Genomic DNA, 21,706 nt, shown 5'->3' with positions numbered 1-21,706 from the left:
TCCCTCAGCCTCCCGAGTAGCTTAGACTTCAGGAATGCGCCACCATGCCTGGCTAACTTTTTTAGTTTTTGTAGAGATGAGCTCTCACAGTTTCGCTCAGTTTGGTCTGAAACTCCTGGGATCAAGCAATCCTCCCACCTTTGCCTCCCAAAGTGCTAGGATTTCAAGTGTGAGCCACTGTGCCCAGCTGTTTATGATATTTCAAAATCAATTATCTTTACCAATAAATCATTTTGCAATGAATATGTTCCTGTCAAGTAGTCATGACCTTAAAAAAAAAGTCAGTTCTATTGCATAATAATGTTTATATCTTCTGTCTTAGTTACCACACAAGAATAAGTAACACAAGTATCTACTTCTTTCTTCTATTCGACTCTCAGAGGCTACATTTCATACACAATAGGGGAGGTGCTTGACATGCCACTTAGCTATGGCTGAACAGCAAACACTCCCAAAATGTCATCTTATCACTGCTCAGGAGTCTTCAGGCCAGCTGGGTGGTTCTTCTGGTCTGGGCCATGCTGGTCTGCTTTCAGCCGGCCTCATGTTGCCTGGGTTTGCCTATGCATTTTCCATCAGGTGCGGAGTCGGCTTGAGGCCTCAGCTATGACAAATTGATTCTGCTCCACGTGGTCTCTCATGCTCTAGCAGGCTAGCCTGGCATGTGTGCACCTGGCAGCAGGGCGAGCTTCCAAGAGAAAGAACAGATGTGCACTGGCCTCTTGTGGCCTAGGCTCTGAACTGGCAAAGTGTCATTTTCACTGCCTGTTGGCAGCAGTCTTTTGGCCAAAGCAAGTCACCCTTGATAGGAGAAGCTAGCTACAAAGTCACAGTGCAATGGGGGTGGGGGAGGGTAGATGCAGAAAGGGGTGGAGAAGAGTGGCCATGCTGGCAGTCTTGCACAATGGGTGAGGAAAACAATCAGGTCTCCATGACAGCTCCAATTTTTGAACACCCCTTAGAGTAGATGTTTATTATCTCCACCCACTTCTGGTAACCGCATCCTGCTTCATTTGTGGGAACTGTTCCTCCCTCTTCTGATCATATGATTTGCTACCTCCTTGCCACAGAGATTAGTCTGAAAAAGAAACTGACACAGCTGGGCGGTGCTAGCATCCTCCCTCCCCTCTAGGGACCAGTTCAGAGACACGCACAAGACATCCGTTGGGCACTCAATTAATTGTTCTCAGAATTTTTTCTCACTGTTATTAGGAGAGACCCTTTTTCTATATGATTAAGGGAACATGAGCATCCATCACTCTAGCCCTGTGTAGAAGCCAGTCTGAGAAAATAAAGTTGTCACAGTCCCCGGTTTCATCCATCACTGGGGGTGGCTCGTGCCATGGTACTCACGCACTTTGGCCGTGGGAGCCAATAAGCTCACCTTTGCTGCAGTGGTTCAAACAGTGTGTCTGTCGCTTATAACCAAGGGAAGCCTAGCGGATGGACTCCCACAACTCATCATTTCCAACAGAAAAGGCAATTTTGTACCTTCTGGGGTACTCACTGAAACAGTTTCATGCACCACTCTTTCTTTTTACATATAGAGCAGGGGCTGCACTGCAGATGCCCAAAGGGAGCAGGCAGGCAGGTGAAAGTGACTAAACAAGGCGCATGGAAGTGGGGCGGCTGAAGGGTATCCCCCCCCACTACCCATTCAGGAAATTGTCTTCTTGAGGAAATATGGACTCAATATTGCTGGATTGTCCAATTTTCAGAAAAAAAGCTAAAAATCCCAATTTAAGGTTAAATTTTCCAATTTATAAATCATGACACCAAATTCAATACATCACATAGAGCAGGTACATCTATGACTTGCTCACTTGGAACCCGTGTACTGAAACTTACAGTGGACTCTCCGATGATAGAGCTGACTCACCGCTGCATTCTGTACTTTCTTGCGCTTCATTCTCGCCTCACTTCCATCACCAGCACAAAAATGTTGAGCACGTCATAAGCATTGCTGTCCACATGTCGAGAAACTTCACTGGAATGAGGGCGCTGGGTTTAGCAGCCGAGTCACTCGGCATACCAACCTAATGGCACATGATTTGAATTTGAGTCTTAACAAAATTACGAATAACAATGTGCTATGGACTGGCGGGCTGCTTATGGAGCAGTTGACACTGTAAATGTGAAATCCCTAAAGGCAAAAGTTCTACTTTACTATGCTTAAACGTACGATGCTCTTGCCAGTTGTTAATCTGTTGCCTATCAGCTCCAAGCCTGCCTTTTTATACACCACAAGCTGAGGCTGGGGCTAGAAGTCATACCTATTTCTCACACTCCCTTGCCTGCTGGTTTCCAGTTAGGTTCCACCAATGGAAGACACCGTCAAGAAATAGGAAGATGGGAGGTACTGAGAAGAAACTGACTTAGTGCTTCTAGCTTGAATTGGCATCCCTCCAGCATGGCTCCTGCCTTGCTGTCCCCATTAGAGGTACCAGCAACAGCCATGGCTGTCCCCTGCTCACCCCACCCCCAGCAGTCTGAACACTGGCTGGTCCTACCCCTTGGGCTGTCCAAGCCCTAATTACGGAGCATCATGCATCCGTCAGGAATCCAAGCATCAGCTTTTCAGGGACTTCTCCAAGATCCTAGACTCTGATAACACCATTTCTTTCCTTTTTTTTTTTTTTTGAGACAGCATCTCGCTCCATTGCCCTGGCTAGAGTGCAGTGACATCATCATAGCTCACTGCAACCTCAAATTCCTGGGCTTAAGTGATCCTCCTGCCTCAGCCTCCCGAATAGATGGGATTACAGGCATGTACCACCATGCCTGGCTAATTTTTTTCCATTTTCAGTGGAGATAGGGTCTCGCTCTTGCTCAGGCTGGTCTCAAACTCCCAGTCTCAAATGATTCTCCTGCCTCGGCCTCCAAGAGTGCTAGGATTACAGGCATGAGCCACCTTGCCCAGGCTCCTTTTATTCTGTCACTCTCTAAAGATGGTAGTTGCTTTCTTAAGTTATGAATCTCTATGTTATGTCAGCATCCACTTTTTGTTCTTTTGGCCTTCCAATAACCTGCAGTAACCAATTCCCTGTATTAAATTCCTTCTGTTTGGAATAATTAACATGGTTTCTCCTTTCTTGACTCATGCCTGACTGAAAGCAATTATTAGAATAAAAAGTTCACTTTGTTATGCTAGAATTTCTTTATTTTTCTGAAATCATAATGTGAAAAACAGTTTCTTCAAATGCCAAGATCCTTACCACAGGAAAATTGTTACCAAAAAGCCACAAATATTAGCTCTGTAAAATAGTTGTTATGATTGCTCAGTTACTTATGTCTATAACCTTCATAACTCATAACAACATCTGCTCTACAGTGTCATTAATAATTGGCATTTATATCCCAAAGTCCTATACTCTTCTGAAGTCCATCTCTATACAGACCAACTGAAGCCAACAGTTAGGAACCAATATTCCTAGGAATGTTCTGCCAATTATGCCAGTGGACTTGGGCCCAGATTTAGGATGAGCAAATAAGCATTTAAAAACCCAATTTTAGGGCCAGGCATGATCCTCATGCCTGTAATCCTAGAACTCTGGGAGGCTGAGGCATGAGGATTGTTTGAGCTGAGGAGTTCGAGACTAGCCTGAGCAAGAGTGAGACTCTGTCTCTACTAAATATAGAAAAAATTAGCTGGGCATCATGGCACGCACCTGTAGTCTAGCAACTCAGGAGGCTGAGGCAGGAGGATCGCTTGAGCCCAGGAGTCTAAGGTTGCAGTGAGCTATGATGATGACACTGCACTCTAGCCTGGGTGACAGAGCGAGACTCTATCTCAAAAAAAAAAAAAAAAAAGAAAAAATCTGATGTTAGGCCAGGGATGGTGGCTCACCCTTGTAATCCCAGAACTATGGGAGGCCAAGGTGGGAGGATCTCTTGAGCCCAGGAGTTCAAGGCAGCAGTGAGCTATTATCACCCCTGTGCTCCAGCCTGAGCAACAGAAAGAGACCCCATCTCTAATAAAAATAAATCATATTTTATAAGCCAGCTCTGTTTGGGGTCAGGAGATGGTAATTACTCATTCTAGAATAAGAGCTTCATTTTATTGAAGGATTCACCTGAGGATATCTTTAGAAGTTTAGACATATAAACATATGTTTCCAGAAAATGGGATTACATTATTGTTTTCCGTCTAGAAACATCTACACCAAACTAATAATTATGGCTGCTTCTTGGATATAGGAATTGTTTTATTATTATTTTTTCTTCTTACAATAAGTACATATTACTTTTATTATAATGAAAAACATATTTTAAAGTTCCTCCAGTGCAAATTTAAAAGACTGGAATTTTAATACTAGATTCACATTTCATCTTAATGAAAATGTCTTCTCATGCCTTTTTAGTAAGCACCTATGGAGTGCACAGCAGTGTGCTAAAAGAATCCCAAAGTGAAACTCCTTTTCCTGTGAAATCGAAATCTTACTGGCAAGATTCATAGGAGTCTTTACAATAAGTAGCTAATATGTGATAGACTCTCAATAAACATTTGTTTAATGAACACATGCATATACCATCAGAAGTATTTCTCATACTCTCATTTTGTAGAGGATCAGCCTTGTTCAGTTCATTCATCGTACATGTATCATACTTCATCCCTTCTAAGACACACATTGTTCACTTCTCAACAACTCTGAAATCTGAATGGAACTTACTATCAAGCATATTATCATAGGCAATTTGCAGCATTCTCTTTTTTATAGTGGTAAATAAAATAACAGTAAGTCTCACATTGACAGCACTTAGATTGAATGACATACAACATAGACTATATTTTATACATACTTTAGAAAGTACAGGTAAATACTTAGGCATGCTTCCTCCAAGGGTCAACTGGGAAAAGTTTTCATGGGACCACTACATTCAATGAACATTCAAGCCTCCAGTGATCACATGAAATCCACAATACAAACTTATAAATGTTAAAACCAACAGCTGATAAGTAGAAACTTTACAAAAATGTGTGCATATAGGAGAGTTTATTTCTTGAATTCTTCAAACTACTATTAAATATTAAACATGTGTCTCTTATATTGAACTTTAATGTAAGGCATAAGTGTTTATAAAATTGTGTACATTTCTAAGCACTCACATACTTAAAAGACTTTTGTATTTTAGTGTTTGAAATCAATCAAAAGTTTTAAAAGTTTCTAAGAAATAAAAAAATGACTACACTGTGTAAGAACCCTGAGATGTTATAAAAGAAACACTGATAAAACCTTATAGGAGAGATGAAATTAACTATGAGAAAAATGAAGTTTTATGACAAAGGCAGAGAACACTCAAAAAGCAGGAATAGGCCGGGCACGGTGGCTCACGCCTGTAATCCTAGCTCTCTGGGAGGCCAAGGCCGGTGGATTGTTTGAGCTCAGGAGTTCGAAACCAGCCTGAGAAAGAGCGAGACCCCGTCTCTACTAAAAATAGAAAGAAATTAATTGGACAACTAAAAATATATAGAAAAAATTAGCCGGGCATGGTGGCACATGCCTGTAGTCCCAGCTACTCGGGAGGCTGAGGCAGAAGGATCACTTGAGCCCAGGAGTTTGAGGTTGCTGTGAGCTAGGATGACACCACGGCACTCTAGCCCGGGCAACACAGTGAGACTCTGTCTCAAAAAAAAAAAAAAGGGGGGGAATAGTTAAAAATGTTTTAAAAGGACAAAACATCATCAAATTAATAAAATGTGAATCATCAGCAAAGCATGACCTATATTAAATACAAAATAAAGGAATGACTCTGCACACTGCAATGTAAAATACTGGGCGAATGAGTTAAAGACATTAAACACAAAAATGTTTTATTAATAATTATTGACATTATCCAAATAGTCCTTTCAGCATCTCTTAGCCTTCCTCTTTCTCCCATATTTTCACACAAAGAGAAGTTTTAGCTGATGTGGAAGTTGGAAGAAGGGGACAGGAAGGAATGGGACCAGCCATACTGTCAGCCACTGCTGACCACCGCCTGTCCCTTGTCCTCTAACCCTATGGTCGCCGGGGCCTCCAAAATACACACCACACATTCCCACTCCCTGCCTTTGCCCACTCAAACTCCAACTCACCTGTCCCCTCAACACAGCAGAGTTGCCCAATGCTCTTTTCTCTACTGTATACTTTAGGCAATAATTTTCAAACTGGATAAGTTTCTATTTCTATAAAATAAAAAAGGGAAATACACTTTGCTACACAGTAGCAAACACTGAACATAGAAAGAAAACAAAAACCCTGGACTTTTGCAATCAATGTTATATCAAGATCTAAAAAGTAAGGAAGAGGTGATGACTAAGAAAAATGTAATCCTTTCGTGGCTATGAGTTTACAAAGATATTATTATCAATTCATAATTATACTGTTATTATTCACTGGAATAATTTGACGTCCAGGTTCAGGTATGTTGGGTTTTTTTTTTTTTTTCGAGACAGAGTCTGGCTCTCTTGCCCTGGCTAGAGTGCCGCGGCGTCAGCCTAGCTCACAGCAACCTCAAACTCCTGGGCTCAAGCGATCCTCCTGCCTCAGCCTCCCAAGTAGCTGGGACTACAGGCATGTGCCACCATGCCCGGCTAATTTTTTCTATATATATATATTTTTAGTTGTCCAGATCACTTCTCTCTCTTTTTTAGTAGAGACGGGGTCTCGCTCTTACTCAGGCTGGTCTCAAACTCCTGACCTTGAGCGATCCACCTGCCTTGGCCTCCCAGGCTGCTATGGGTTTTTTTTTTTAATTTTCAAGTATTACAGTTTATGGACTTTGTGGTAGAGTGGAAAGGGCAAGACGAAAGCCAGATCTAATTCATTTAGGCGAGATCAAAACTAAAATTTACAGAAGTGAGAAAACTATCTTTAAGAAGATAATGACCGATTGTGTGATGGTGTGGGTTGCTTTTTCATACAAAATATTTTCATGAAAGCCTTCTGAAAATGCTTGTGACACAATGGGTACAAAAAAGGATTGACAAAGGAATTGAACCACTGAAGCCAGAACGTAATTTCATACCAATGTGATTTCGGACGCTTCCCTAGAGGGTAAGTTGAAAGAACAATTGTGAACAGAGAATAGGGAGCCCAGCAAATGGCAAAAACAATTAGGAGAATGGCCAGTGACTTGGCTAATTTCTTGGCTCTGAGCAGTTCAAGATGTTCCCGTTGGTGAGAAGCTACAGAATCTGACTGGGAGAGGGAACTCATTTTGGAAGCAATTACATTGCTATTCTTCTGGGTTCTTAAGGAAAGCAAGAAACTGCTCTTTCTCCTCTGTCCCTCTGAATGAAGGGATGCACCTGCTTCCTTCGGTGCAGGAAGAGACGTCCTCGAAAATAGTCCACATCTGAATGAGTGTCCATAGTGGCTGGAGGAGGCAGAGGTGATTCTAGAATGGCTTTGGAACCTACTGAGATTACCACGCTTCCACAGGGTCCAGTAAATACTCAGGTTGAAATAAGTGACTAAGATGGCCGGGACCAGGAATTCCAAGAATGAAGTGACGGCAAGGATGTACCAATGTGAAAAAAATCCAGGCTCACACTCTTTACCCCCATCCTTCCAAGACTCAGAAATTAGAATCATTGGCCCATTGGCTAAGAAGGCCAGCACCCACACAGCCACCATCTGAATGACAATCTTTAAGATCCCAGTGTGTTGAGCTCTGTAAGACACCTAAAAGAGACCAAATAAGTTATTTTCAATATAATGAACATACGTTGATTGCATAAAGCATCCCATAAGCCCTCAGAAGTTCTAGGGATGTGCAAGAGTTGGGGACATTAACTAACCTGGGTGTCATGGTGTGGACCGGGACAAAGGGTTCAATTTCAGTGGAGCCTGGGCCAAGACACAGACTTACTTAACAGTTTTCAAGGGGAAGACTATAACCCTTAAGGTTAAACTTCTGACATTATAAAAAATGTCAAGACCAATATATAAAATAAGAAAGCAATTTTTCCTAATTGATACTAATCTGAATGTCAAACAACTGACATTGGGTGCATCTTATCACAGTATTTCTCAATCTGCAGGCTGGACCAGCGTTTTTTTTAATTGAAATAGAATAGTCAATGTCGGAATGCATCACACATAGCAAGGATCGGTATTGTTTGATGATGTTTCATCAAACAAAGCAGTCTATCTTTGGGAATGCAGATATACATAGAGAGAAACCCATGTACTGAATCAGTGTAAAATGCGTTTCTCACTGTGATGGCAGTCAAAAGAATGGCAGCCATCGCCTTATTTGACTCCAATGTTCAGAAAGAATCTGTTCTGCAATTTATGCTGAGACTTCAAGGTGGTATCAAGAAGAGAAAGAAGAACTCTTACATCACTCCCAAGAAGATCAAGCACAAACAGAAAGATGTTTAAACCTGCTGCAGAGAAGCACTACATCGTCATTGAGCATTACCAAATGGCTTCTTGGTGCGAACATTACCACCTGACAAATACAACGCCAAAGCTGTGATGATCAACCACTTTGAGAGACGGTGGCTAATGTCATTGGCTTTTTTAAGGGTGAAGAATCTTCTAGCTCCACTTGGTCACAAGGACAGGCTCCTATAAGGGAAAATGAGATTCTACGAGTGAGGATAGCCCTCAGATCACAGGATCTGCAATTTTTGTGTCAGTCCTGAAATTTTTAAGAATATCTTCTAAATCTAAAGACACCTATGGCCAACTACCCTTTATGAGGGATAAACGTATGAACCAAAAATTTTTTAAGGGGACCTGAAACAGACAACCTTTCAGACCCTCATTTAGATCAGTAAGGTTCCTTCCAGCTCAAATGTTCCATGTTTCTCTGATTTCCTCACTCGCAGGAAAGGAAATGATCTACCCATGAAATTGGAACATGCTTCCCTTTTCACTCTCTCTTGTACCATTTTCTCTGTGAGTTTTTAAGTCTCATCCTACTATGGTTTCTCATTTTCTTAAAGGGGTGCAATATTGCCCAGCCCTGTCTGTCTTTGATGGATTGTACATGCTGAGAAGGGCTCACCAATTGGCTGGAGGTAAAAGGAAGATAGTTAATAATTTAAAAAAAAAAATCCAAGTTATTTTTTAAAACTGTAGGTAAGTGGTTTTTTTTGTTTTTTTACTCAAATTACTGGTATTTCTGAGGCTAAGCTAAAATGTATATGGAACTGACCACAAGCTGTCATATAGGATATACTTTTTTACCTTCTGCTTCCTGTGCCACTAATTAATACATCTCTTGCACTAAATCTAATGATTATAAAGATGGTAACAATACCCAGATGGTCATAAAACTGCATTTAGTTTTTTAATTGCTCTGTTCAGCCTTTGTAATGATATAATACAATATGCTGGAAAGTAATCTCTCTTCCATTATGCATAAGGTCAGTTGAGATAATGGACATCCAACGGGTTTGCAAAGAGAATGTTGATCTCTTCATCTCTGGGGAGCATATTTGATAGACAGTTCAAGCATTGCTTAAATCCAGATCCAGGCTGGTTGGAGTAGCCTCTCTGCAATCCCATAGCCTAGTTCCTGCCCACCACAGAATATGGTCATTATTCAGTGTATCAACTCTTAGCCTACCTTTTCCCCCACCCCAATAAAATATCCCAACATTCTGTCAGTCAAGTTTTTTCTTGGAGGCCAAGCAGCCCACTGGAACTTTCTGTGTGAACAGTGAAATGGGATCACAGGACCATTGTAAGTGGCTGTTGTGGGTTTGAATTGTGCCCCCTCAAAAAGATAAGCTGACGTCCTAACCCCCCAGTGGCTGTGAATATGACCTGATTTGGAAATATGGTGTTTGGAGGTATAATCAAGTTAAGATGAGGTAATAATAATCCAATATGACTGGTGTCCTTATAAGAAGAGAAAACAGAAGATGGAGACACATGGGAAAACACCATGTGATGACGGAGGCGGAGGGGGGAGTGACGCATCTGCAAGCCAAGGAACGCCAAGGATTGCTGGCAACACCAGAAGCTTAAAGAAAGGCAGGGGACAGGCTTGTCCTAGAGCTTTCCAAGAGAGGATGGTCCTATCAACACCTCGATTTTAAACTTCTAGTCTCCAGAACCGTGAGAGAATAAATTCCTGTTGTTTTAAGCCACCCCATGTGTGGCCTTTGTCATGGCAGCCCTAGAAAACCAACACAATACCCCAGCCAGTCCTCCCATTGCAGTCTTGATTCTACTGTCATGTTTCTTCCTCCATCTGCAGGTGAAGAAATATTCTTCTCTATCTTAATTCTGTGTACATTTTAATTCCCATTCCTCCAGCTGTCATCTAGCCCTGCTGTTCGCTTTCCCACCCAACTCTTTATCCAGCCACATGGAATCTGCCCTTCCGGAAGACTTCTCTGAGCACTGTAATTGTGTCCTGCCATCTGCATTGAGCTTTTCTTTTCCAAATCATTGTCCGATTTCCACTTCCCAGGCCCAGCCTCTGCCACACTGTCTTCTCTACTTTCAGCTGCAGTAAGAGTTCACCTTCCCTACTCTCACTTACTCTGAGCTCCCAGGGGTCTTCGAAGGCCTCCTTCTGGTTTCATGGCTGTGTTTGAACTATTAGCCAACAGAGGTGCCGGTGCTGCCTGAGTTACCCTGCCAGCATTCAGACATTCGTTTGTGGAAGCCCTGCTACATATCAACTCTGTGCTGTGTAGTCAGGACCAGGATCTAGCTGACCCATTCCTCACCAAGTTCACCACCTACGTTGCCAGAATTCCTCAGGACAAGACCAGGATTTAAAAAAAAAAAAAAAAATCCACTTTTCTTCTGGGCACCATCATTCCTCACATTCCTTATCTCTCTGGAACTTCTAAGCACTTTTTTTTCTTTTAGAGACAGGGTCTCCCTCTGTCACCCAGGCTGGAGTGCAGTGGCAAAGATCATAGCTCCCTCAGCCCCAAACTCTTGGGCTCAAGTGATCCTCCTGCCTCAACCTCCCAAGTAGCTGGGACTACATGTGCACACAACAGTGTATGGCTAATTTTTCTATTTTTTTGTAGAGATGGGGCCTCGCTCTTGCTCAGTCTGGTCTTGAACTTATGGTCTCAAGTGATCCTCCCACCTCGGCCTCCAGAGTAGCTGGGACGATAGGTACATACCACTATGCCCACCTAATTTTTCCTACTTTTTTGTAGAAATGCAGTCATGATATGTTGTCCCGGCTGGTCTTAAACTCCTGGCCTCAAGCAATCCTCCCACCTCAGTTTCCCAAAGTGCTAAGATTACAGTCATGAGCCACCATGTCTTACCAAACCTTTAAACACTTTTTCTAACTAGGCAAGCTGTCCCTTTTCTGTCCACAAACCTGAGGATAGACTCAAAAGCTTGGACATCCATGAAGGAAGTCCTAGGAACATCCAGTGGGGACTTATGTTAACCCAGAAAGAAAGGAAATGTTTAAAGTAGAAATGGAAAAGATTCTGAATTAGAACACTCTTTACAAACATTTGACTGTGACCTAAAGTAAGAAATTTATTTTATATCATAACCAAGTACACACACAGAAGTATTCATAAAACAATACTTACTTTTATTATGTTCAAGGTACTCAGATATTTTCTACTCTAATTTTTTTATTCTGTTCTACTCTGTTCCATCCCGTATTTTTTCATTTAAAAAAAAGCAACTGGCCACAACCCATGAATTGATTACATGATTCAAAAATGGCTCAAGACTTGCAGTTTGAAAAATATGAGATTATAGGCATCTGAATTGCTAACTCAAACTGATCTGCACTCTCTCCCTAGTTTGACCAATATAAACTGCAGTGGACCCCGGTGTCAAAGAAGTACCCAATGCCAAGTGGCAGAGACAGCTTGCTGTCCCATCACATCTGTTCTCTCCTTCTTCTTCCTGGCCATATAGTGGCTCATATGACACCACGTTTCCCAGCTTCCCTGGCAGGGGTATGGGACCATGTGACTAAGCTTCAGCAATAAAATGTGAGTGGAAATGATTGTATGATTCTGCACTACTTGGTTAAAAGAAAATCCCTTGCTCTGGACTTCTGCCCTTTCCCCTTCCTGTCTAGAACCTGTTGTGACAAGAACCTCATCTTGACCATGCAGTGAAGGATAATGGCTGGAACAGGAGCCAGCAAACTACTGCCCATGGGACAAATGTGGATCACTACTTGTTTGGGTTAATGAAGTTTTATTGGAACACAGCCAAGTACATTTTTTTACATATCACCTATGGCTGTCTTTGTGTTACAATGGTAGATTTGAACAGTGGCAACAGAACACATTAGGTCCTACAAGCCAATAATTTTTACTCTCTGGTAAAAGTTTGCCAGTTCCTGCCCTGGAGGGTGCAGAGCTACCTTGATAGCAGGGTCCCTGGGTAAGTTCCTTCCTGGAGCAACACCTCCCACCTTTCCTAGACTGTTCTGTGAGAGAAAAATAAGCTTATATCTTGTTTGAGCTCAGCATTTTGGAGTCTCTTTGTTATAGCAGTTTAACTTTGCCTTATCCAATACACCCTCCCAATCCCGTTGGCCTCCGGGCCGCACAATCCTCCCAGGCCAGAGCTGTCACTGTCCTCTTAATGCCACCAGTACAGCACTTAGTCCACTGCACTGAATCCATCTGTTTCTGGATCTGCCTCCGCATAGATTATTATACTCCTCGAAATAGAGACTCTGCTTATTCACTTCCATGTCCCAGAACTCAGCAAACTGCCTGTCACACAGTCACCCCCCAAAGATTTGGGTTCCTGAGACTCAGGAGTGAAAGAGATTTCCCATCCAGGCCTCAAAGATTTCAGATCACTGTCCCATAATTCTGTGCCCGCCCCCCTTCCTGACAGCAACTTTATTTTCTTCTTTGTTCTGTTGCTGAGAAATTTAGTTTACATAAGAATTATCACTAACAGTGGTGAGACTATATCAAATCGTGAATAAGTTCAGATTTTGTTGGCATGGGTTCTAAAATGGCATTAGGACTTGATCTTTCTAACGGGCCCACCGTACAACCTACCACTTCCCTGTATACTGTCTTGCCCTTTTGCCATTCAGAACTGGTTTTGTCAGCACATTCAAAACTCTGCAATTCTTTCCACTTGCCCATCAAGTTCCATTCTGAAAAAAATATTCAGGTCTCAATATGTCTATGGAGTGGAACTGATAAACCTATTGTGAACCTCATGTATATGCAATCTACTGTAGATTCAATATACCACTTCTGACAACTTGCCTTGGTTTTCTTTGCCACTGTCCCATTTTAGTGGCACACAGGGGGTGACTTACCCAAATCACACAAACTAAGTGCCAATGAGAGCTTTGTGCCAGATAACGAAAGGATAGGGCTCCTCTAAGTTTTGTCAATTACATTAAAAAATTAGATTTAAAAATGTTTTTGCTTGGGGACCCAAAATACACATTTATATAATCTTGTAAGGAAGATGAATTAATGTTTTGACTTACGGCATTCGAGACTGACTGGTACCGATCATAGCTGATGAGGACAATGTTATACACAGATGCCGTACACAGAAGATAGTCAGTAATGAGCCAAAATGTACAGATTTCACTTCCGAATTCCCATTTAAGCAGCTTGTGAGGGATGTACAAAGGGATGGAGATCATACCTGCACGGGGGAAAACATAACGGTAAAAAAAAAAAGCACACATCAATGAATACAGAGCGGCAGATTCTAATGGGTACACAACATAATGATACATCTGAGTTCACTAAAAATGGTTTGATTATAATTTAGAAATTAATAATATTTTATCAAGAAGCTCAGACTAATTTCCTACACGCTCTTTAAATTGCATTTTATAATATCTGTTCTGAACAGTGTGCAGTCGGCCCTCCATATCCAGGTGTTCTGCATCTGTGGACTCAAACCAACTACAGATTGAAACTATTTGGAAGGAAATAACTGTATTGAACATGTACAGACTTTCTTCATGCCATTATTTCCTAAACAATACAGTATAACAACTATTTATGCAGATTTGCATTATATTAAGTATTATAAGTAATCTAGAGATGATTTGAAGTCTGCAGGAGGATGCGCATAAGTTACATGCAAATACTATGTCATTTTATATCAGGGACTTGAGTTTCTGCAGATTTTGCTATTGAAGGGGGGTCCTGGAACCAATGCCCCATGGGTACCAAGGGACAGCTGTACCTTCAATGGCTCCTTATGACTTTCCAAATTCAATACAGATCCTGACCTGTATTTCCAGCCATACGCAGCACAAGTTATCTTTAGGTTCTTCATGGTCCAATCCAAGCAGGATGGACCACCATTCCCCCAAACACTTCCCACATTTTCACAACTCTTTCACACAGCCTGCATTATTCTTCGTAGAATGTCTTCCTGTCTTCTACTGAAAAGTCTATTCACTTCCTTCTCCTTCTTCACTAAGGTCAAAAAATGACTTCCTCCACGTCCTCCTTCTTGGAACATTCTCTGCTGAAGTGACCCCTCTGTCCTCCGCACTCTCCAGGCACTTTGCTTGTCTCTCTCTGTAGTGGATGAATTACATTCTACTTTCTATCATAGTCATCTTCTTAATTTGTCTCTCCTGAGGATCAGGACCATGTCACAAATCAATGTTTGGATTTCCTACGACATCTAGAGTTGGCCAATGACATGCACATTTAACTTAAATTAATAACAGCTAATAGGTATTGTATGATTACCGTATGCCAGACATCGTGCTGTGTGCATTACAGATGCCATCTGCTTTAATCTTCACAGAAACTTTGTGCGGTAGGGACCCCGCTGAGTTAACAGTTAAAGAACCCAAAGCTCAAAATGGAAACATAATTAGACCAAGGTCCACTCAGCTAGTCAGTGAAAACTGAACTTGAAACCACGCAATGTAGCCAGGTGCGGTGGCTCACGCCTGTAATCCTAGCACTCTGGGAGGCCAAGGCGGGAGGATGGCTCGAAGTCAGGAGTTCAAGACCAGCCTGAGCAAGAGCAAGACCCCGTCTCTACTAAAAAAACAGAAAGAAATTAGCTGGACAACTAAAAATATGTAGAAAAAATTAGCCAGGCATGGCGGCGCATGCCTGTAGTCCCAGCTACTCGGGAGGCTGAGGCAGGAGGATCGCTTGAGCCCAGGAGTTTGATGTTGCTGTGAGCGAGGCTGACGCCACGGCACTCACTCTAGCCTGGGCAACAAAGCGAGATTCGGTCTCAGACAAAAAAAAAGAAACCAGGCAATGTGATTTCAGAACCTCTGACTTTGACTAAGACTCTTCACTGAATGAGGAAAGAGATAAGCTCTACCACAGTGATTCAGCCCAGCACAGAAACTGCTTACCTGTGAAAAACAACTAACCCAGGCTCTTTTCCCTTTAGCTTTTAGGGGTTTTTAATTGCATTGACATCTAAGACAGGTGTCACTACTTGCTGAGAATATGATCTATTAAGTGGAAACTCCATTGAAATCTTATTTCGTTGGGTATTTTCATATTTTATCAAGTACTTGCAGGAATTCCCATGTTTTGTATGAGAACCAAATTAGCCTATCATTAGGAATAATAGTAAAGATACAAGTAAGGAAAAGGAAAGGAAGAAGGAAGGCCTGCATTCTCCAAAAACGAGATCATATGGCCTGGTTTCAGAACCAGTGAGAGGGGATGTGGAACTTAGCATCCTGTTGCTGGGTTTACCACAAAGATGAGAGATGAGACACCATAGAGACGAAGAGTCGTGTGGTCAGTTCTTATATGTAGTTCAAATAACCTGTTTGATTTATGTTTCAATTGTATTTTTAAAGATAAATAAGCTTTCTTATGGTGCCTTTCATCTCATCAAGGGTGCGCGTGTGTATGTGTGTGTGTGTGTGTGCATGTGCGCACCTGTGGTATAAACTAGATCAACAGGTTCCCCAAAGTAAATCAAGGTATCTCAAAAACAGAGACATTTAACATATTTTAGCCCACGGTGTGGCTTCCAGTGTTCCCAACACGAATATTTTCCACACCTGCACTCACTTTTTCCACAGAATGAGAAAGAAGAGTGAGACACCAATCATCATTTGCCTCACAGACACCACTGACTCAAAGGTTAAAGCGAGGGGTGGGAGTTAGATACTCTTTGTCTCACGTTTTCTGGATTATGCGAAGAGGAAGGGTGCGTCCGAAACCCCAGGAGCTGCTTGAAATAGCGGTTAGCTTAAAACAGGCTCCAGTCTACTCCCTTGTCTTGCTGTCACCCTGTGTTCTATGTGACATTTCCGTACGCTTCACACTCACTCCTCTGTCTTGCTGAGTGACAAAGATGTTTGTGGCTCATTCCGAAGGAGTTTCAAAAAAGTGAATCTGAACTATTTCTCTGATATACCCACCCCTTAGTGTTTCTACAGCTTCTATCCTGAAATTGTGTTTCTGGATCAAATGGGCTTGATAAGTAAAACTAAGAGCCAATTCCTTGAAAAGAGCAATAATCTCTTGGCATGTCTGATTAAGGAATAAAAAAGTGAGAGAAAACAAATAAACTACATGAAAAGAAGGTGATAAAGGAAAAAAGAAGAAGGGGGTGAAAGTAATGAGGGAGGAAAGAAGGAAAGAGAAATAGGATGAGAAGAAACGCCCTGTGAGCCCCCAGCCTGCCTCCACCTCCCCGCTCTCCTACCCTCCTCCAGGCCCCACTCCCCCAACTCCGGCCCCTCTGGCCTCGGGTCCTTTGCACTTGCTGTTCCTTGGCGTGAAATGCTCTTCCCCCAGAGCTCCTTCTGTTTGCTCCAATGGGTCTTTCTCAGCGAGCCCTAGCTCCAAGGTTTAAAACTGCAACCCTGCCCCCTGCACACTCCCTCTTCCTCATCCCTGGTATATTTTTCTCAGTAGTAATTATCACCCCCTAAAATGCTATATAATCTTATTGGCTTATTTTAATTGTTTATTGTCTTCCCCCTCCCCTGCTCCCAATAGAAGTAGAAGCACCATGAGGGCAGGGATTCTCATCTGTATTTTCATTCCCGTGTCCCCAGTACCTCAGAAGGCTCCTGCTTCGAAATAAACAATGGTTGCATGAATGAATAGATGAGGATGGGGAAGCCATTTTGCTTTAAAATTTTCCACCCATCGGGTATTGCCCCTTCTTTCTAAGCCAGCTAAGAAGTGACACCTTCCATGAGAAAATGATAATCAGAAGGTGGGGGAGATAAAAGACCCTGTTAATCCTTTGGGCCACCAGAGGGGTGTGTGGGTGACGGTGAGTGCCCAGAGGGTGTTGTGGACTGGGTGTTTGTGCGTCCTCAGAGAAATGCCATGTGAGAATATAACAAGAAGGCAGCCGTCTGCAAGCCAGAAAGAGAGTCCTCAGCAGGAACCAAATGTGCCAGAACCTTGATCTGGGACATCCCCACCTCTAGAACTGTGAAAAAATAAATGTCTGTTGTTTAAGTCACCCAGGCAATGGTATTTTTTATGGTAGCCAGAGCAGACCAACACGGAGGGCAAGAGAAGAGTCTCGAACTGGGGCATGAAGGTATGAAAAATAATCGTTGCCATCCTGAAAATTTGGTTCAGACTCTATTGGCAGCAGCCATCTCTTGCCCCTGAAGATCCTGTCCTGGCATCTATCACATGGTCATGTAAACCAAAACACCCATAGATGAAAACACTGGTCACATGATATCAATAGTATAGATATCGATGTACATATAGATAGCATATTTTTTCCTGAACAGTGTAGAGATGAGATCTATTTATTTATCAGCCTGTATAGCTAGTACTTGAATTTTTCCTCAATAAATCTTTGTTTTCGAGACAGTAAATTCAGCCTGGGAAGTGAGGTACTCAGCTGCCACAAAATTAGATTCTCGACGGGAGGCCGGTTCTCACACTGGTGAGCAGAACGCGTTCAGCCAGAAAGCCCCCAATTTCGAGTGTGTGTGAGGCTCCAATGTGCCCTGCCATCATCACACGGCTCCGGAGCTCTGGGTCTCATGACCCTTGAACATTAAGAATCGCAGGTTTGCGGCCTCATAAAACCTCTCACGGGTTCTCCCCTGCCTGACCACTCCCTCTGTGCTTTCCTCCAGGCTCAGAACTGAAAGGCTAACGAAGGAGAAAGAACACTGTTGGCAGAAAACTCAACTCTTACTACAAAAAGTTCACAGGGACTGTCTTAATTCTTTTTTTTTTTTGAGACGGAGTCTCACTCTATCACCTGGACTAGAGTGCGGTGGCATCGGCCTAGCTCACAGCAACCTCAAACTCCTAGGCTGAAGCTATCCTCCTACCTCACTCTCCTGAGGAGCTGGGACTGCAGGCACACACCACTATACCCAGCTAACTTTTCTATTTTCAGTAGAGACAGGGTTTCACTCTTGCTCAGGCTGATCTTGAACTCCTGACCCCAAGTGATCCTCCTGCGTTGGCCGCCCAGGTTGCTAGGATTACACGCATGAGCCATCACTCCTGGCCATGTCTTAATTCTCGTGTCATGGTCCATATTGTGTTAAATAAGCACACCTCTGGACGAAGCTGGCAGCGGGCAGGGGAAATGTGATCCATGATCCCGACAGATTAATGGAGACTCTGACCTGCACCCAACTCCTCTCATCAGGAGTAAAAAAATCATCAGAATTCCCTCCCCACCCACCTGCTGATGGAGGGAGACCACCAGGACTGCTGAATAACTACATCTGCAGGGCTGTTTCTCAAAGATGAGCCACATCTCCAGGTTGTGGTGCTCAAGCCCTTGATGGTGGGGCTACCATGGTGCTGTCTGTCCTTGGGCCTGACATGAGGACGTTCTTATCTGGAACCATCTTTGTTCAAGAGCTTTGGGCCCCAGGCTCTCAGCTGTTTCACCCCATCCTTCCTACCACAGGGCAGTCAGGGCCTGGCTGCCTTTGGGTTAGTCAAAACACATCCTCTATTTTAAGTGCTGATTGCCATCTAAAAGTTGCACGATTCTGTGAAGGAGGAAGAGGTAAGTGTATTTATAGCAGAATATTCTCTATGTTTGCATAAATATACTTGTGTATCTGTGCATGTTTATGCGAGCATAGAGAATGATGTGGAAGGATCTACACCAAGCAGTGAAGGTTGGTTATGTGGAGGGATCAAATTTGAGGAGGGAAATGGGGAGATTGATGCATTTTTAAAATATTTCTCTATTGGTTAGCTGCCTTTATCTATGAGCCTGTAATTTCTATGCCATAACTCCTAAATCAATCTCTCTAGCTAGAAGTTTCCTGAAGAACTTTCCATGAAACATCAGAACCATAGCTGCCCTCCCCCAATGGGCCTTATTTCTATTAAGAGTGCCATACTTTTTTAATCCCAGAAACCCAATCTTCAACTCCTCTTTCTCTTTTTCCTGGCCAACCCCACCCTTTGCAGCTCTGCCTCCTGCCCAGCCTGCCTACTCTCACCCTAGCCCAAATGCCAACTGCCTGACTTCTGCCTAGATTGCTGCAGGGTGGTCTCTGCTGCCCCACACCCCCACTGCCACACATCCTACAGCTCTTCTGATGCCCCAAGGTAAAGCTTCCCTCCATCCAGTCACTCACCTGTTTTAAAATACTCAAATCTCCACATAGCCTGTTCCATAAACTCCACTGCAGACCCACGCTGATATTTAAAGGCCTTCACTATGTAAATTTCAGCTTCATCCCTACTTCTCCCCTACACCCATCTGCACACCAGCCAGGTCCAAGCTCACCCCTAGGAAGGCAGGCACAGTGATTTTCTACCAGCATGCCTTGCAATACTCCTCTCCTCCCTGCTGCCTACGGAAACCCCATCCATCCTTCCAAGTTCTCTTCAAATGCCACTGTCCACTAACTAAATGCACGTTATTCCTCCTCTGAGTGCCCGTAGCACGTGTGAGGTCTTCACAGGGTCTCACATTGTTCTTTACTGTTATAGTCATTTGTGAACTCCTCGTATCCACTCCACTACATTGAGACCTTACTGAAGGAAGAGACTCACCTACTCTTCTATAGATCCCCTGATTGCCTAATAGTACCTACACACCTAACAGTATTCACACATTATAGATACTATACTAACATTTGTGATCTGGGTTTGGGGGCCACATATCTGCAGGGAAATCAAAAGAGAAGAGGACTAACATTTGTGGAGCAACCACTGTGTCCCAGGCAATGAACTAAATATTCTATGAGTTTGGTTCATTTTAACATAAATGCAAGCTTTATGTAGCTATAAACAAAATAATCTGACTATGCAAGATTAGATTATACTAGGAGCTCCCCTATCATCAGCTGACATTTCTGCAATCTACTTATTGTGATAAGCATTGCTAAAAATGATAACCATCAGGCAGTGAAAAATTACAAAAGTGCATGTTTTCAAAGAAAGATTAATTTGATTTCTATGGTCTCTTACAATTATATAATGCTAAGATATCATATAATATGCAAGGTAGTTTAGTGTCGGGTATATTTTATGATATTCTACACCATATCATAAAATAATATCATTAACCATACTATTTAATTGACCTGACTATCCCATTTTCTGATTGTGTTGGTTACTAGCAAATATATAAACATATTTCCTATTATTCTAACATTGTGGAAACTATGTTTATTTAAAGAGGAATACTTCTACTCTTAAGTCTAAACAATAAAGGAAAATAGCTACAGAAACAAATAACTTTTGCACTAAGACAGTTTTAGAGCTCTTCTGGACTTATTTTTCTTCTGTAAAAAGAAAATAAACTGGTTTAGAATGAAAATTCCCCTACTACACTGATTTACATATGTATTACTATAACATTCTGTTAAAGTTCCATCTAGCTCCATCCACACTTTAATACTTAAACTTTGTGTTTTTAATTTTCTCCAATCTCTATTGTTTCTCTGTTATTTCCCCTGAAATAACAAATTTAGAAACAAATTATAAATGGAAAAGATTATCTTAAATAAAGACATATAACTTACCCACAAAGAAGTCAGAAATGGCCAAGTTAAGAAAAAAATAATTACTTCGATGTCTGAGATTTCTGTCCACCACAAAAGCTAAAATGACCACGGCATTTCCTAGCATTGTAGCAAAAGCTAGTAAGTACATAAAAAATGCTAAAGCAATATGAGTGCTTGGTAATAAATTAATTGTGCTATTGGTATCTGACATCATGCCAAACGATGAAAAAGCTCAGTATAGCAAATTAATCCAGCCAGACAATTCTGACAAGTACGTTTTTCAATCAGGTTCCTAAAATATATAGTCTCCTGCACAAAACAACATTTCTGTAATCTAGTGCTGATCTCATAGTACTTCCTGATTCTTGATAAAGTAAATATGTGGTAACAGTTTCTCTTTAACTGACACTGAAAATGTATTTCCAAAACACAGTGAAATGTTTTGTCTTAAACATTTTAATGTGATTTATCCATCTTTTGTTAATAGAGCAATACTATATAATATCTATAAAATATAATTCATATATGGGTAATAAATTGGGCTCAGATGAGACTCTTTTTTTCTTTTTTTTTGAGACAGGGTCTCACTCTGTTGCCTGGGCTAGAGTGCCAGGGCATCATCGTAGCTCATTGCAACCTCAAATTCCTGGGCTCAGGAGATACTCCTGCCTCAGCCTCCCAAGTAGCTGGGAGTACAGGTGTGTACCACCACACTGGGATAATTTTTCTATTTTTTGTAGAGACAGGGTCTCGCTGTTGCTCAGGCTGGTCTCGAACTCCTGGGCTCAAGTGATCCTCCCATGTCAGCTTCCCAAAGTGCCAGGATTACAGGCATGAGCCACCATGC

The 21,706-nt window shown here is 42.2% G+C and overlaps 1 protein-coding gene across 2 annotated transcripts; it reads right to left on the bottom strand.

Moving 5' to 3' along the window:
• Positions 1-6,765: 6,765 nt before the first annotated feature.
• On the bottom strand, positions 6,766-21,167 carry HRH4 (histamine receptor H4). 2 transcript variants are annotated; one of them, XM_012641767.1, is made up of 3 exons: positions 20,878-21,167; positions 13,414-13,577; positions 6,766-7,667 (listed from the first exon to the last, which is right to left on the bottom strand). In XM_012641767.1, the coding sequence occupies exons 1-3, from the start codon at positions 21,071-21,073 to the stop codon at positions 6,855-6,857; spliced, it is 1,173 nt and encodes a 390-aa protein (XP_012497221.1). In that variant the 5' UTR covers positions 21,074-21,167; the 3' UTR covers positions 6,766-6,854. The 2 variants fall into 2 exon arrangements, with proteins under 2 accessions (XP_012497221.1, XP_012497222.1); XM_012641768.1 differs by lacking the exon at positions 13,414-13,577 and having other exon boundaries at positions 6,855-7,588; positions 20,878-21,070.
• Between the last annotated feature and the right edge of the window lie 539 nt (positions 21,168-21,706).

Source organism: Propithecus coquereli, unplaced genomic scaffold (assembly GCF_000956105.1).
Source record: "Propithecus coquereli isolate 6110/MARCELLA unplaced genomic scaffold, Pcoq_1.0 Scaffold17, whole genome shotgun sequence".
NCBI lineage: Eukaryota > Metazoa > Chordata > Mammalia > Primates > Indriidae > Propithecus > Propithecus coquereli.
This window is presented reverse-complemented; position numbering and strand designations above follow the sequence as displayed.